The sequence below is a fragment of the Nicotiana sylvestris genome, chromosome 8 (assembly GCF_000393655.2).
Source record: "Nicotiana sylvestris chromosome 8, ASM39365v2, whole genome shotgun sequence".
Taxonomy (NCBI): Eukaryota; Viridiplantae; Streptophyta; class Magnoliopsida; order Solanales; family Solanaceae; genus Nicotiana; species Nicotiana sylvestris.
In genome coordinates, this window is record NC_091064.1 from 53,464,330 (window position 1) to 53,482,482 (window position 18,153).

Below are 18,153 nucleotides of genomic sequence, written 5' to 3' on the forward strand. Positions count from 1 at the left end.
GAATATTCCAAGATGAGAAAAACAGCCCAATGCTCAATAAACAAATCTGGAATTCCATAGTATAGATCTATGGCAACTGAGTTGTAGAGCTACTCTAACTGTACAACGTATTTAATTGGTCAATTATTGCATATGCCCCATAGATGGAAGATCTTGATATTTGCATGGGCAAGTGAGTTATAGTAAATCATACCAGGGGAAAGATAGAACATCAGGATAGCTTTGATAATATTCAATACTTCATTAAAAATAAACAAAAATGTATAGGAAGATGACTTTGCTCCGTGAGTCACGAAGTCCTTTGTCCATATTGGTGAAAAATATATTCATTGATCAAAATTATTTCATAGGAAAATGTTTATGGTCATTGGTGTAAATGCTTGGCTGCTTCTCTTTTATATTGATAAATATAAGAACTTGATTTTGTGTTTGTACAGGAATTGCCATTCCTTTATGTTAAAAGGAATGTATTTGAGTAATAGTTCTTAAGAGCCAGAAACAATAAAATTATCGATCAATACTTTCTTTGTTTGTGAGTCTGATCAAGCTGTGTGTGCTATATCAGTTAATCCCTTTGTTCCTTGCAACTGGAGTTTCTGAGATTCTTTTCTTCTCGCTTCTTCTCTCTGTGAACAGTGCCTCAAAACACTTCTCATTCAAATGCAGCTATTTTGTTTGGTTCTCTTTTTCATAAACTGAGTTACCGTTCTGTTCCAATCTTGTATGTCATTTGCACTCAGCCCTATTCACAAAGGGATGGACCTTCACCATCTTATCGCTATTTAATACACACAGATAATTGCTAGAATCTTAAATCTCTTTCGTCCATTATTTTTAATGATTGTACATTCTGTTCAAAATAATTCTAGTGTGCACATAACCTAGAGCTTTCAAGTTAGTAATTACCTTAACATGGGTAAGCATCATATAAGAATGCAAGTTAGCAAAATAAAGAGAATTGACAAATAAGAATCTTATTATGGTGGATCCTACTAATTTTACTTTTTTATTCTTGAAGATAAGGCACGCTCGGGAAGATTTGTGGTGGACTTGAAGTTGGATTTGGCTTAGCTTAAGTGTCATGACGAGGTAAGAAATTCTTATTGTTTTACAACACATGATTTATAGATTTATTCTTGACATTTAGGATTTAGTTTTACAATATAGTCAATGCTTAAATGATTATATATTTGAATATCTAATAAATTTAATTTTTAGGAATTCAAATGTTCCATCCAAGAAATGGATAGATTTACCAAGGTATAGCAAAGAGTATGTCGAGGGTGTTCAATCTTTATTAAATTTTGCTTACTCTTATGGAGATCCTCAAGGCAAAGAAATTCAATGCCCATGTACAATATGTTGTAATATCCCATGGACTCAAAGGAATGTAGTGTATGATCATCTAATATGCTATGGATTTGTTCAAGGTTATACAAGATGGATTAATCATGGGGAATGGGAAATTTCGATGAATGTTAATTGTGACATGGATGATAATGTTTCCTCGTACGATGATATTGATGAATTATTGAATGATCAATTTAGAGATGTTGCACATTCCGAAGGAGTGTATGAATGTCCAAATGAAGATGCCAATAAATTTTATAACTTAGTTGACGAGGCAAGCCAAGAACTATATCCTGGTTGTAAAGGATTCTCTATATTATCTTTCACAATCTGTCTATATTTGTTGAAGTGTCTACATGGATGGAGCAATGCGTCTTTCACTTTTCTTTTAGAGCTATTAAAAGAGGCGATGCCTGAGTTGAATATTCCTATATCCTACAATAAAGCCAAATCTATGGTAAAGGATCTCGGCCTTGATTATGAAAAAATTGATGCATGTCCCAATGATTGCATGCTATTTAGGAATAACCATAAGGATGATGAATATTGTCATGTCTGTGGAGCTTCTCGATATATTAAATATACTGAACTAGATACAGATGAGGTAGATAGCGAGCTTGAGACTTCCAAAAAAGGTTATCGTGTTCCAGCAAAAATTTTGAGATACTTTCCATTAATTCCTAGACTCAAAAGGCTATTTATGTGCTCAAAGACAGCAGATACATTGAGGTGGCATGACGAGGAGCGTTCTAAAGATGGAAAGTTAAGGCATCCTGCTGATGGGCAAGCATGGAAAGACTTTGATAGCTTGCATTCAAAATTTACAAGGGATTCTCGCAATTTGAGACTTGGCTTAGCAAGTGACGGGTTCAATCCATTTCGGACCATGAGCATATCTCATAGCACATGGCCAGTTATTTTAATGGTGTATAATTTGCCTCCTTGGATGTGCATGAAGCCAGAATACTGTATGCTTTCTTTGCTTATACGTGGGCCACGATCACCTGGAAATGACATTGACGTTTATTTACAACCATTAATAGAAGAGTTAAATGTGTTGTGGGAGTCCCGGATAGAAACATATGATGCTTCAAGAGATCAAACCTTTCAAATGCGAGCAGCTCTTTTATGGACAATCAGTGACTTTCCTGCATATGCTATGTTATCTGGTTGGAGTACAAAGGGAAAGTTGGCTTGCCTTTGTGTAATTATGGCACTAATTCTCGTTATCTTAAACATAGTCAAAAAATGTATTATATGGATCATCGAGTTTTTCTGCCTATGGATCATCCGTGGAGATCTAATAAAAGGTCTTTCAATGGAAAAACAGAATTTAGGCCTCCTCTGTCTTTGTTGAAGGGAACTAATGTGCTTAATAGCTTAAAGAATTTTAACAATGTGTTTGGGAAGAAGCGAATGAGAAAAAATGATGGCCCTTGGAAAAAAAGGTCAATTTTTTTGAATTACCTTATTGGCAGCACAACTCGTTACGTCATAACCTTGACGTAATGCATATAGAGAAAAATATAGTGGATAATGTAATTGGAACTCTTTTGGACATTCTTGGCAAGACAAAGGATCATGCAAATGCTCGTTATGATCTAAAAAAGATGGGCATTAGGAAGAACCTTCAACCAAAGGATACAAAGGATGTCAAGAGAACAAAGTTTGCAAAAAGCATGCTTCTCAATGACCAATAGTGAAAAATCAGTTTTATGTGGTGTTTTAATGACAGCAAAGCTACCTGATGGTAGTGCTTACAATATATCCAGGTGTGTGCAGCTAGATGAAAGAAAATTATCCGGTTATAAAACCCATGATGCCCACTTCATGTTACATTACTTGCTGCCAATACCAGTTAAAAGCATACTTCCTGATCATGTTGATATCCCTTTGATTCGTCTAAGTTATTTCTTTCGTTGTTTATGTCAAAAAGTTATCACAATGGAAGAGTTAGATTGCTTGGAAGTAGAGATTAGAGAAACTACGAATCAATTGGAAAGAATGTTTCCTCCAACTTTTTTTGATATAATGATTCATTTGCCTATTTATTTGGCGAATGAGGTAAGGCTGGGAGGTCCAGTTCAAAATCGATGGATGTATCCTCCTGAAAGATATATGTGTACATTAAAATCATATGTTCGCAACAAAAATTATCCAGAAGGATCTATTGCTGAGGCATATTTGGTTGAAGAGTGTTTGACTTTATGCTCTAGGTACTTACATGGAGGTGTAAAGACTCGATTTAATCGAAGACCCCGAAACAATGATGAATATGATTCAATTAATGCACAAGCTTCTAGTTTGTTCCCTAATACAGGTTGTCCTTTAGGAGCAAAAAAGAGTGATCCAATTGTTTTAGATGACATGTCACTAAATCAGGCACATATATACTAATTGAACAATTATGATGAAGTTCAAGAATATATAAGGTAATTTAATCACCTATAGCATTTATTTATGTAGGTTGTTATTACATTACTTTATTTATCATTTTACTAACAAATAAAATTACTTGTTGTGTAGAGAATATGAGGTTGAGGTTAGTAATCAGAGACGAGGATCTAAATGGAGCAAGGCCAAGAATCACAGTCAAAACTTCTCTCAATGGTTTGAAATTCGTTCTTTGAAAGAGGATGTGCCGATCTTATTAAGCAATTGTCCATTGGACCAAATTCAATTGCTAAAAGATATTTTGGGTATCTCATTAATGGATATAGATTCCATACGAGTCAGCGTGATACAAGACGTAAAACACAAAATAGTGGTGTTACATTAGTCGCCCTAACTACAAGTTTTGCAAGCTCAAAAGATAAAAATCCGGTTGACGCAAACATGACATATTATGGTAGAATAGTTGATATAGTTGAGTTAGACTATTATGGTCATTTTAAGGTTGTCTTATTTAAGTGCGACTGGTATGAGGTTGAAGAAGATATTTATGGCCTTACTTATGTCTACTTCAACAAGAAATGTTATCAGAATGAGCCTTTTGTCCTAGCATCTCAAGTACACCAATGCTTCTATGTTCATGATCCATATGATCAAGATAGATATTATGTCATGAAGACTGTGCCGACAGACTTGTTTAGCATAAGTGATGAACTTGAATCTAATGCCCAACACTATTATGAAAATAAGCCATCTGAATATTTGGTTGGCCCATCTATACCGGAGGATAATGGTGAAGTTGTCTTAGTAAGGAGTGATATTCCAGCAACCATTCTTGATGTACCTCCAGAAGGATTTCTAGCACAACAACTTGAAATTGAATCAGATGAAGAGTTTGATTTTGAAGACACATCATGAGTTTTATTCTAATTCAAATAGAAAATAGCTTAGCCATTTATTTATTAATAGCTAGAAACACATTAAAGACTGTTGCTTTATATTTAAATTGATGTTGTCTATTTTGTCAAGTTCAATATTAAATATTTTCTTACTGATCGATTTTTTTGATGTGCACATATATTTTCTGCTCATGTATTTTCAATGTGTCCCTTTTGGTATCACTAGAAATTACTTGATTGGTTATTTAAGAACCAAATTGTATTATATGTGGATCGAGAATTTGTCCTCTAGTTTTGAATAGAGAAGTGAACGTGAGTAAGTAGAAATTATGTTTCGGAATTTGTATTGTACTATTACCTGGAGTATTGGAGAAAGTTTTAAAGTATAAACATATTTATTTTTTATTATTATCAGGTGGTGCACATGCAACTAAAGAAGATATTGGACTAATAAATTTTAAGGAACCAATAGATATTGAACATGTATCTTTGTAACTTTATTTATTTATATATGCTCTGGAATTGTTTATCTATATATCTTTATATATCCTCTGCTTTATGCAACAAAAATTACGTATACTAACGTGAGGAACTGCAGGGTACAATTGAAGAGTTTCTGTAATGACAGCATACAAGTAGTACAATTTTCCCAAAGAATCATAATTAAGAAGCCCTGCGAATTGGATTGCTCTCCGATTAACTGATTTAGGATCCTTTGCGTCATACTGATGCAATAACACATTATCTTCTTTTGATCGGGCATCTTCCAACGATCAGTTCTGTGTACAGCTTCTCTACTATATGCCCATGAGCCATTATCATGTATATAGCCCAAGATAGAGTTGTTGCAATTGTATCACAACCCTCTATGTTAAAATTCAGGACAATGTCCCTAGGCGTTTATTAGTCATATTGTTCTCAGGGTCTTTTCCTAGCTCAATGAATCTTGATAATATGTCTTGCTTAATCTGGTCTATGTAAAAAATCATAAGGACATCAGTTAGTAGTGCTGAGATGCACTTGTAAAAAAAGAAACAACAGTTAGTAGTAATGCAAATGTTGCTGAAAGTGTGTGATTGAGCACTTGCTTTCAGGTTCTTGTGGTTTTTACAGCATGGGAGTGTGGTGTGTGAGCATGTGGTGGGGGTAAAAGGTTGGGATTCTTGGTGACTTTTGTAGCTTCTGTTGTGGTGAAATAGTGGGGTTAAGCTGCGGTGATGATGTTGAGGTGATATGTCTATTATTGTGTGAGGATGTTGTGGTGTTGGTTGTGGTTGAATTAAGGCTGGGTTAGTAGATTGTTTGCGTGCATGGTTTATCTTTTGTTGTGGTGAAACTGGTCTTAGTGGAGCTCTACATCCAATAGTCTGCTCCCAGGTTCTTGTGTGTTCTGGGAATAGGTGTTGGATGTAAGCTGAAGGTGTCTTATTTCTTAAATATTTACTTTCTCACATACTGTTATATATTCTTACTAGTTGTTAGGCTAAAGTAATTTTTTTTTTGTATGTAGGATGAATCAAGCGGCAGCTCTTAAGAGAAAAGTTCCAAATCCAAACAAAGCTCAAAGTCCAATGAAGAATATAGGTTTCGATTTCCAATACCGATCAAGTGCCGAACTAGCCAAAAAATTTCAGATTAAGAGAGAAAAGCTTGCAAGTGATTGCAACGATAAAGCTGCTAAAGAGCAGACAATACTTGGAGTTAAAAGGAAAAATTATATGCCTGCAACATTAGAAGGACAAAGTAGACAGAGGTTAACTCAATCGGATGTGTCAGTTCAAAAGTTAGGAAGGAATAGATTACCGGTGTACAAATCAATCCAATCGTCTTCAAGGGAAGATCTGAACACTTCACATAATATTGAAGTAAAGGACAAATTAAATAAAGGTCAATACAATTGGAGGAGCCCATTCAAAAGCAAGGAATGAGTAAATTACCTGTGCCCACATCCATGATCCAATCATCTACAAAGGTAGATCCTAATACTTTACATATGATTAGAAGAACACAAGGTGAAGGAGAGAAACAACTTGATATTCAAGAGCTACAAAATTGCAAAAAGGTAAAGACAAACTCAGTCTTACCGTCAACGAGTGTTAATCAGTTTCTAAAAAAATATGGGATACAAGTCGGTGGAGAAAAACATCATGATAATCACCCAGAAAATGAAGTCAGATTTATGTCCTCTCCTATTATTGATGAGCGTGAAATAGAATTGGATAATTTTGATGCACAAGATGAAGTTGGTGACGATGAATTTATTGGAGATGAAGATATGAACATCGATGGTGCTGCAGGTTGTATGTCTTTAACCTTATAATTATTTTACATATTTTGATTTTTTCTTCTTATGTCTTTCTTGTTCTATCAATCTAGGGACATCAGAAGAAAAGAGTTCGAGGAAAAACAACATGCAAGAATATTCATGCAAGAAGTTTTGAAGAAAGAGAGGAGGTGACATTTGATAAAGGACAAGCAGTTGGACCAACTGACAAGAGAGTGTCTGATTTGACCAACTTTTTAGGAACAATTGCAAGGAATCCAAGATTTATCCCCTTGGTGCATACTAGTTGGCATGCTGTGTTAAAGGATATTAAGCAACGAATGTGGGAATATGTCAATGTAAGAATAATACATTTTTCATTGATATATTTTTTGTATTTTTCCTACTAAGAAAAGATATATATATATATATATATATATATATATATATATGTGTGTGTGTGTGTGTGTGTGTGTGTGTGTTGTTTTGCACAGTCCAAGTTCTTAATTCCAGGTGAAGGAGAGAAGTGGGTAATGACTGGTCTTCGTGATGCTTGGAAGCGACACAAGAGGAATATTAAGAAGAAATATTTTGATAAAAATGCTACTATTGAACAAATGCTACAAAATCGTCCCAATGAGATACCTGAAGTTCATTTCCATCAATTGATTCAGTATTGGGATGACGAAGATGTCAAAGTAAGATTAAACCGTGCATTTCAGATTACACCGTGCATTTCTACATTTTCTACCTATTGTTGCAGTATATATTTTTTCCTTTTTGATTTATTAATTAATATGCTTCCTTTGTTGTTAGGCTATGTGCCAATTGAATTCTGAAAACAGGAAAAAACAAAAGTGGAAGCATCGAATGTGACCTATTAATTTTGCAAGAGTGCGTGTGGCATTGTTAATATTTAGTCGACACATTGTAATCTTACTTTTATTTCTTTTTGTACTTTGTCAGAACAAAGTGATATCTTTTTTATATCTTCTTTGATGTAATTTGTAGCGCGCAACCAAAGAGAACAATGAGGAACCATCAAAGTCTGAAATGTTTATTACAACTCGTACAAAGAAAGAGAAGGAAGTTCATACATATACTCAAGTTGCAATAGTAAGTCATACTGCAATTTTAGTCTTATTATTGTACTAGAGAATTTGCCAAGTTTAATACTAAAACTCTAGAAGTAATACCACAATCTCACAGAAAACTAAGTTTTTGTAGTCGTATAAGAAGAAGTAGAGTCATTGTGTGTCTCCTACGATCTGTAAGAGTTCAACATTAGGTGTCTTCTATTTTTGCTTGGCCATTTGATTTACAAACTTTTGCGTCAAATAGAAGAAGGCATAACACATGATCCACACAAATTGAAGGAGTCTTTTTTACTCTTGCTTCATCACCGTTTCAAATCCAAAATGATGTTGTTATTACATAATAGAACAACAGTGGGCTAACCATCCTCTTGTTGAACACATCTTCCAACAAACAAAATTTCCATGCATATATACCTTTTTCCTCTTACACAAGGAATTAAAAGTGAGAGGGTACTGAGCATTGTCTGCAATTACTTTAATGAAATGAAAGGAGAATTCTTTAAAGCCTACAATGAGTATGACATGAGGTTGGAGTGAAAAACTTTGTGACAACATAGACAAAATTTCCTTTTTAAGCATGACTAAAAGCAAATAACTGGAATTATCACAAAATTCTTATAAGCAGAAGTGCATAATATATAATTCATATCTTACAGTGATTAAATATGACAACAACTTCTACTAAGATATCCTCTATTGGGAATAAAGGGTTCAACCTTGCTTAAATATCATGTGGCTGGAAAAGACACAGAAAGAATAAAATGTTAGAGGAAATGACATTTTGACTTAGGCATCAATAACATGATCCTTTTAATTTCTCACCTTTCTTTCTCTTCTTCTTTTGTTTTTGTATTGCATTTGTTCCAAGTCTTTTTTTCTCTTGCATTTTTCATTGTTGCAAGTTTCCTATAACATAGGGAGGTGTCCTTTCAAAGTACCGCAGTTACTATTATTTAGTGTTGCAACTGTTACACTTTTTTAGAAGGAAGAGAAATGATTGTTAGTTCCCTTGCTTATTTCTTGAGCTTGCACTTATGTCCTTAAGCTGAAAACTCCCCACAACATGATCATGCTCTATATTTAAAGCATCAAAGGTGTTGAGCAGTTGATTTTCCTTGAATCCTCACATAGTGCACCTGTAAAGATTTCTGTGATAATCTGATTTTCATGGTCTGGATTTTTCTTTTTGTTATGTGATGGATGAGATCGAGTTACCTCTGTCCAATCTTGATCATTTAATTGATTCACAGCTTGAGAACCTGATTCTAAATTCTCATGCACAACAGATTTGTGCACATCAGTAGCAGCTGCAACTCCAAAACTTGACACAACTGTAGCACCTTTTGTAGCACTAGGAATATTAACTGATTTTTCACCCTTAGTTTTCTCAACTAGCTGCACCTCAAGACTCCTCTTCTCCCTGCTATATCATTTTCACGACCTGATGCAACAATAGGAACAACTCCCTTTGTACCATCATCAGCTTGGCCTGCAACATTATGTGTAATCCCGAAAGACTTAGGATTAACATGCACAAATCAATTATGTTTGTTTGAAACTTCATATTAAATTGGTTACGATCCTTGTCGCTGAAAACTCTATTGACATTCTTGGCTAAATTTTGAGGTCTGCTAAACTTTTTTTTATCTAACTTGACTTGTTGAAAGTTATTTTAGTGTTCGCTCTATCTTGACTTGTAAGTGATGTGCAAAATTTTTTTTTTTGACAGTCTGAACTTCAAAATCATCAAAGTTCCGGAGAAACAGCAGATGAAGAATATTTAGGGCTGTATTTGGAAAGGAGCAGCCTGGTCGGGTTAGATGCTATGGTAGATCGGTGACGACAAGCTCTTTGAAAAAAGATGAAGAAATCAACAAGCTTAAACAAAAGCATGCCAATGAAATAACTTCTCTCAAGGAAGAAATGAAGGAAATGATGAGAGAAGAAATGCGATGTTTTTTTAGTTAATTTGTGAAAAACAACCCTGGACTGGATTTTCATGATATACAAGGGTGTGTTGGATCTAATATTCCTTCACCAGTTGATGCAAGTAGTACACGAGCTATGAGAGGCCAAAATCTACCACATTCTTCTGGCTCAACTCACGCCCCAATTCTTGAAAATGCACTTATATTTCCCAATTCCATAAACTACCTCAATCTTAACTTACAAAATCATGCTTTCTAACCAGTGTATACTATATATATGTTTCTTCCTAATTTTTAATTTTATTTTGATTGTGTAGGAAAATACGGGTGATGCAATTGGATATGGTGGTCACAAATCAATTTGATTTATTAAAGTGAATGGTGAAGACCTTTTGAACAATTAGGATGTTTATTTTTATTGATTCTATAAATATGAATACATTTGGTTTTGTAGAGGTCTTTGCTAGTGAACTCTTGAACCAACAGTGCTTTATTAATATAGACAGCACACAAAGTATGTTTCTTTGTTGAAATTTATTTTAAGTATATGCATTTGAATTATTTTTATTTTAGTACTTATTATCTAATTTAATACTTGATATATATATATATATATATATATATATATATATATATATATATATATATATATGTGTGTGTGTGTATGTGTGTGTGTGTGTGTGTGTATGTGTGTGTGTGTGTGTGAACAGAATTTGATGCAAACAAATATAGTTTTTTAACCACAAAATTATGGCTAATATAAGTATTTGAAAAATAATTTTGTAGAGTAGACAAAATCGCCACGCTTAAAAAGTGTGTCCATAAGGATTGTCAATCTGGCATTGCTACTGATAAATATTGCTCTAGAAGCCACACTTTGTAAGCGTAGCCTTTAACGTGACAAAGATCACGCTTCATAAGTGTAGCCTTATGTCATAAAAGTGTGGCTATATGAGACAATATAAGTGTGGCCTTTGTACCGTATCGGCCACACTTTTAAAGCGTGACTTCTAAGGCAACACCTACAAAGTGTGGCCAATAGTCAAAGGTTACGGTACTTTAGGCCACCCCCAAAAAAGCATTGCCTAAAGTCGTAAAGTGCTGCCTTTGCCCAAACGCTACACTTCTTAGCATCTTAGGCCACACTTCTCAGGGGTGGTTGTAGGCCTAAAATGTTGTAGTGCGGGAATCATATTCCCCATCTCTGATAGCAACTAGGTTAGCCTAGTGCAGCGTGTACCAAAAAAGGGAGGTATGCCGGTAGTGAAAATGAGAAGAACGAGTTGTTCTCTACACGAGCAGTCACAGGTTGGCGAATCTGTATGGATTATAGGAAGTTGAACTTGGCTACCAGGAAGGACCATTTCCTATTGCCATTCATCGATTAGATGCTAGATAGATTGGCAGGGAGGTCCCACTTTTGCTTTCTGGATGGGTACTCGGGGTATAATCAAATTTCCATTGCCCTAGAGGATAGAGAGAAAATGTCGTTCACCTGTCCTTATGGAATGTATGATTTTTGGTGAATAACGTTTGGCCTATGCAATGCACCCACCACATTCCAAAGGTGCATGATGGCCATCTTCATAGATATGGTAGAGGAGATAATGGAGGTTTTCATGGATGACTTCTTAGTGGTGGGGAATTCATTCGATGATTGCCTTGTGAACTTGAGGTGAGTGTTGAAAAGGTGTAACGAGACTAATCTGGTACTCAACTAGGAAAAGTACCATTTCATGGTACAGGAAGATATAGTCTTGGGTCACCTAGTGTCAAGTAAAGGTATTAAGGTGGATCGTGCAAAGGTTGATGTGATAGAAAAGCTTCCACCACCCAACTCCGTCAAAGCAATCAGAAGTTTTCTCGGGCACGCCGGGTTCTATAGGAGATTTATAAAAGATTTTTCCAAATTTGCTAACCCTTTGTGTAAATTGCTTGAAAACGATCACCCTTTTGTGTTTTCTGATAACTGCAGGGTAGCTTTTGAGGAATTAAAGAAGAGACTGGTAACAACACCTATCATAGTTGCCCCCAACTAGGAGCAATCGTTTGAGCTGATGTGTGATGCTAGTGACTATGCTGTGGGAGCAGTTCTTGGGCAGCAAAAAGATAAAATCATGCATCAAATATACTACGCAAGTAGAACGTTGAGTGGATCCCTGCTAAATTTTACTGTGACCGAGAAGGAGATGCTGGCAGTGGTGTTCGCATTTGACAAGTACAGGTATTACCTGATAGGCTCAAAGGTAATTGCTTATACTGACCATGCTGCTCTCAGGTACTTAATTAAAAAGAAGGAGTCAAAACCACGCCTGATTCGATGGGTCCTACTGCTGTAAGAATTTGATGTGGATATCCGTGACCGAAAGGGAACGGAAAACCAAGTAGCTGACCTTTATCCAGGCTAGAAGGAGTTGAAAAGAAGGTTGAGGTAGAAGAGATTCTGGAAATTTTTCCAGATGAACAACTACTAGCCACAAGTCTCGAGGAAGCGCCATGGTATGCAGACATTGCAAACTACCTGGCGAGCGATATTGTTCCTTATGACCTTTCCTCTATTCAAAAGAAAAAGTTCTTCCGTGATTGTCACATGTATTATTGAGATGAGCCTTATCTGTTCAGGATTTGTGTTGATAACATGATCCGGAGATGTATCCCTGAGATAGACTAGTCTTCTATTTTGCAAGCATGTCACGTATCCCCATATAGTGGGCACTTCGTGGAGTAAGGACAACTGCGAAAGTGTTGGAGTCGAGGTTCTACTGGCCAAAACTATTCAAAGATGCACATCTATGGATAAAGGGCTGTGATGAATGCTAACAAACCGGGAACATTTCCCGCAAACATAAGATGCCCATGAACCCAATTCAGGAGGTAGAAGTGTTTGATGTATGGGGGATCGATTTCATGGGGCCGTTCATTAGCTTATATGGCAACAAGTACATACTCGTCGTTGTGTACTACGTGTCCAAATGGGTAGAAGCTGCAGCACTCCCTATAAATGATGCAAAGGGGGTGATTGGTTTTCTGAGAAAGAACATTTTCACCCGATTTGGCACCCCAAGGGCAATAATCAGTGACGGAGGCACTCACTTTTGCAATCGAGCCTTTACAAAGTTGTTGGAGAAGTATGATGTAAGCCACAAGGTGGACACCCCATATCATCCACAAACAAGTGGGCAAGTGGAAGTCTCGAACAGAAAGAGTGTGCTGACTAAAACTGTGAATGCAACTAGAACAGATTGGGCAAGGAAGTTAGATAATGCACTTTGGGTGTATCGAACCACTTTCAAAACTCCAATTGGCATGTCGCCATACAAGTTGGTGTTTGGGAAGTCGTGTCATTTACCCGTAGAGTTGGAGCATAGAGCTTGGTGGGCATTGAGGTAGTTGAATCTTGATAGTGAAGAGGCAAGAACAAGTAGAGTAACGGAATTACACGAGCTTGATGAGTTTAGATATCACGCTTTTGAGAGAGCAAGATTATACAAGGAGAGAATGAAGATGATACATGATAAGAATATTATTGAGCAGAATTTTAAACCCGGAGATACGATATTGCTATACAATTCCCGCCTGAGGTTATTCCCCAAAAAATTGAAATCACGATGGTCAGGGCCTTTTTGTGTGGTTGAAATTCACCCCATAGGCGTTGTAGATATTGTTGCGAGTAATGACTCTCGCACATTTAAAGTCAATGGGCATAGGTTGAAACATTATGTGGCCATGGAGGAAGAAAAGGAAGTGTCAGTGACCCATTTAATCGATCCTCCAAAGTTGAGCGTACTTTAAATACGCTTATATGCGTCGTGCCGCGACATTAAATCAGGCGCTTCATGGGAGGCAACCCATTGATTTGTTGTATTCGTCGTGCCACAACATTAACTAAGACGCTTGTTAGGAGGCAACCCAATGCGTAGTGATTTTTAGTGTAGGTAGAATTTGTTATTTTTATTTTTATAAGTACTAACAAGTGCAGGTGAGCTTGGGTGAGTATAAGTCCACCAAACCTGAAGGATTTCCTGAGAAATTTTGGCGCCCAGGTGCGCGGCCGTGCTCAAACTGCGCACGTAGCTCCGCCTGCCACTTTAGTTAAAGTTATTTTTCTTTATTTATTTGTTTTGTTCTTTTGATTCTAATATTCTAACTTACCCCAATCCACTATCTCTCTCTCTTAATCTTATTCATGCCTAACACCTAAACCTCCCCTTACAAATAAAAAAAACACAATCTTTCCCTTTTTCCCAAAGAACCCCAACCCTCATACTCCCACATTAACGATCAAATCACACCCACTCCACCCTCTTCTACCCTAACTACAACTGTACCAGGTAAGGTCACTTGTTTCAATTATTGTTGGGATATTTGAGTTCTTGGTTATGTAGTAGTTTTCTTTTTTTCTTTAGTAGATTTCTTTTGTAGTGTGCTCTTGTATGTTAGTGGGTTTGTTGAGGTTGTCGTAGATGTATCTCTTGACATGTGTGGTTGAAAATGGAGAAATTGTGGTTGAGTTTGGCTTATCACTTTCTTAATTGGGGACTCCGGTGAATAGTGTATACAAAGTATTTGTTAAAATGCCACAATGAGTTGTTAATGTAAATTGTGACCAATTGTATGGATGAAGTCTGAGTAACTACCTCTGGTTCACATCTCTTGTATTTCGCTGTTGATGTTCTTTATTTCAGGTATTATAGCGCCCTCCAAGAAATGTCGGACCATTGGTGCTTCCTCCAGTGGCCAAGCTGGATCCTCCAGAGCACGTGCTTCAACTCCTGCTCGTCCGTATGATAGTTACAGGTCCGTCTCCAGCGCAACTCAGGACCGTTTTGGTACAAAGCATCCAAGAAGCCCATACCGGAGAGGGGTATTGATATAGGGTCTCTCCAATATAGTTGTCCCGACTTGTACAATGAGTTGGTCCGGTGCGGGTTGGATATTTTCTTTAAAGAACAGGATGAAGCAAATTTGATGGTTGTGCCCGAATTTTATGCCAACATTAAAGAACATGTGAACGGTGTGTGCACATTGCTCAAGAAGAATGTGGAAGCCTCTGTTGAGGCCATTCGGAGAGCATACTGGCTTCCCGCATCTGTGGAGGAGGCGGAGGACTACTATGAAGCCCATGGTATACGATACACCACGTGGGATTTGTTCTTTAAAACGATATGTGTGCCTAGAAAGGAAGTTGTGTGGATTATACATGGGCATAGTTCAATTCGGCGGCACTAACCTTTAAAGGGAAGTGTTGGTTGTATGTCCTCAATAACCATCTACTCCCGTCCTCCAACATCACTGAAGTGAATGGTCATCGAGATGCATTGATTTGGTGTTTCATGAATGGACACAATTTTGACATGGCCAAGATTATTCACGAGGAGATGCTTACTCGTTGTTCGGTGAAGTGGTATGGTTTCTTCTTCCCTTCCCTAGTCATTAGGCTATGACGGGCAGCATGGGTGCTGGAGAACTTGAGCGTGGATGGAAAAGTACAGAAAGAGGCAAAGTTTTGAGCGGATAAGGTGACTATTGGGAAGGACCCTGTGGCACTTGGAGGTGCTAATAGTGATGACTCGGATGCACCTGAGGAGGGAGATGATGAACAAGAGGAAGTGGGAGCTGAGTCGCCCACCCATGAGCATGTTGCAGAAGCTGCAGAACCGTCTAGGGTCGGTCATGTTACTCAGTTAACGCCCTTAGAGCAGGAAATGGTAGGGATGCATACCACTATCACAAACTTGGGGACTAGAGTTGATGCCTTGGCCTCCCAAAATTCTAAATCAGAGAAGAAAATCATGGGTTGGCTGTGTGCATTGGGGCGGGCATGTCACCTTGACCCTGGCACTGTCTCCGATCAAGACTGATCTGTTAGGGAAGTTCCTTTACCTAGCATTGCTTTATTTGTATAACACGGGGACATGCCATATTTTTAAGTGTGTGGTGGGGGATACTTCGTTTGTATGTTATATACATATATGAACATAGCTTGAACGTATGGTTCGACTTGTCCCGACGATGGATATCACTCGACGGGTTTCTTGAGGGTCTAAGTCGATATAAAAAAAGAGAAGAAACGATTTTCTTTTGTAGGTAGTGTATCAATTCCCTCTTGGTTTTTCTTTGGACCGCAGTTCTTTTCCAAGGATTTTGTTTGAACCAGGTGTAGTTATTTTTTATTTTTATTTTTAGGTACTTATGGGCTATGAGCTGAGATGGAAAGAGGATCTCTTAATGTTGTTATGCCTCAAATACAGTAGACAATTTAGTGTGACACTTAGTCTCAGTTGTTGATTCGTGTTAGAGTGCCTTAAATTGTATGTTCTTAACTGGACTTAAGTACTCAGACGGGAGTGTTTTGATAATACAATCTAGAGTGAGTCATGTGCCATGTGTGTGTGAGATTTATTATATTGTGTGCACTGTATTTGATACCTAGAACTTGCCCTGTGTGTTTGTAAAGCTAAATAATAGTTTTGCTCAGTCTTGGAAGTGATATAGGTGTTTCTTTGTTGAACCAGATATGTATATGTTACTCGCCTAATTGTTATGTACCATAGTTAACCGCTTTGAGCCTGTAATCCTGATTCATTGGCAACCACATTACAAGCCTTATCCAATTGTTTGAATGAACCATCTATTTGAACCTTTTCACCTCCCATAAGCACTTGAATTGTGATGAACTGGTAAAAGATAAAGTGTGGGGTGGTTGGTTTAGCTTTTGAGTGGAACTGATGAAATTAGGAGAAAGGTGCACAGTTTTGAATAAGTAAGAGACTTGAATGAAAAAAAAGTTATATTATTGTGAAAAATATTCTTTGATAAGTAGTGGCTCTTGATTAAGTGTGCCTAAAGAAGCAGGGATTTAATATATATTAATGTAAAGGTGGAGTCATGGTTCGACATAAGTGTGGGGTTCTGAATGTGAAAGTATATGTATTAAAGTGCTTAGCGAGGTGTAGTCACTCTTATATCCAAATGTATCCTACCCGTCCCTTAGCCTAAATTACAACCAAATAAAGTCTTATTTGATCCTAGACTGAATGAGCTCGATTAGTAGAGTAATACACTACGGGCAAACATATGGTGAATTTTGTGTGGCATATGAATGTTCTTTCTGAGAATGAGGGAATTTTGTCTATTTGAGTTCCTAATTGTTTTGAATGTTTATTTCTCGTGGAACTACTCTCGGTTGCGATGTGAGGGCACTTGATTCATGAAGGAAAGGTACATCTTGACCTATGTGTAGAGTAAGTGAGTAAGTTAGGAATATTGCGCGGCATGTGAGAGTGCCTTGTGATATGTTCATGGTGTGATGAGTTAGAGAAGTTGCTTAGCGAAGGAACCTCTGTAGAGTATGGTTGATTTCTCAGAGACGAGCAATGGTTTAAGTGTGGGGTGTTGATAATAGGCTATATTCATGTTGTTTAGCGACCATTTATGCCCCAACTTAGCTATACTTTATTGCTATATGAAGGTTAAATGACAACAAATGGCTCTAATTATGAATTTCGTGCTTTAAAGGAGCAAGTCCTGATTATGAGGACATTAAACAGTGTTTGGAGTTAATTCGGAGCAAGGAATGCCAATCGAAGGTGAGTGCACGTGAAAGAAGAAGGAAAAAATGGAAGACAGTTGAGCTCCATGAGCGCGGGCCAACCAGGGCCGCGCTCGGGCCTTGCTCGTCAGGCAGAAAAGAATGCAATATGAGCGGTCTAACCGCGGTCCGAGTGCGGCCGCACTCGTCACTCCGACAGAATTTATTTTAGGGGTAAATTCGTAAGTTCGAGGGCAACTCCCTTAACCTATAAGAAGCCCAGCTCACCCGAAAAGAAGGTATCAAGGTTTTTGAAGAATTATTGAAGGCAAGAACAGGCAAGAGGCAAGGCAGAAGATTCGGCATAGAGTTGTACCTTTCTTCCTCTTGTTTTGATCACTAATGATGACTTCTACTATTATGATTGTGAAAACGATTATGAGTAGTTAAACTCTTAATCTAGGGTTTTGATGGAACCTCTTGAAAGATGAATTTCTTGATATGTTAATATAGATTTGCCGTAATATTTTCTCTGTTTGTTCAACTTTATTGTGATTGCTGTTGATTGAAGGCCCCTCAATCAGTTGTGCCTTATGTTCCAGAATATTCAGTATAATATTGAATAGTTAATAACTAAGATTCCAATTCCAATAGTTTAGTCAATTACTATGCATATAAGATTTCTGTAATGTGG

The 18,153-nt window shown here is 37.1% G+C and overlaps 1 protein-coding gene across 1 annotated transcript; it reads left to right on the forward strand.

Moving 5' to 3' along the window:
• Positions 1-259: 259 nt before the first annotated feature.
• Positions 260-3,050, forward strand: LOC138875039 (uncharacterized). The gene is made up of 5 exons (XM_070153847.1): positions 260-313; positions 438-467; positions 566-678; positions 1,219-2,554; positions 2,829-3,050. Exons 1-5 carry the CDS (start codon positions 260-262, stop codon positions 3,048-3,050), a joined length of 1,755 nt encoding a protein of 584 aa, XP_070009948.1.
• Positions 3,051-18,153: the final 15,103 nt, after the last annotated feature.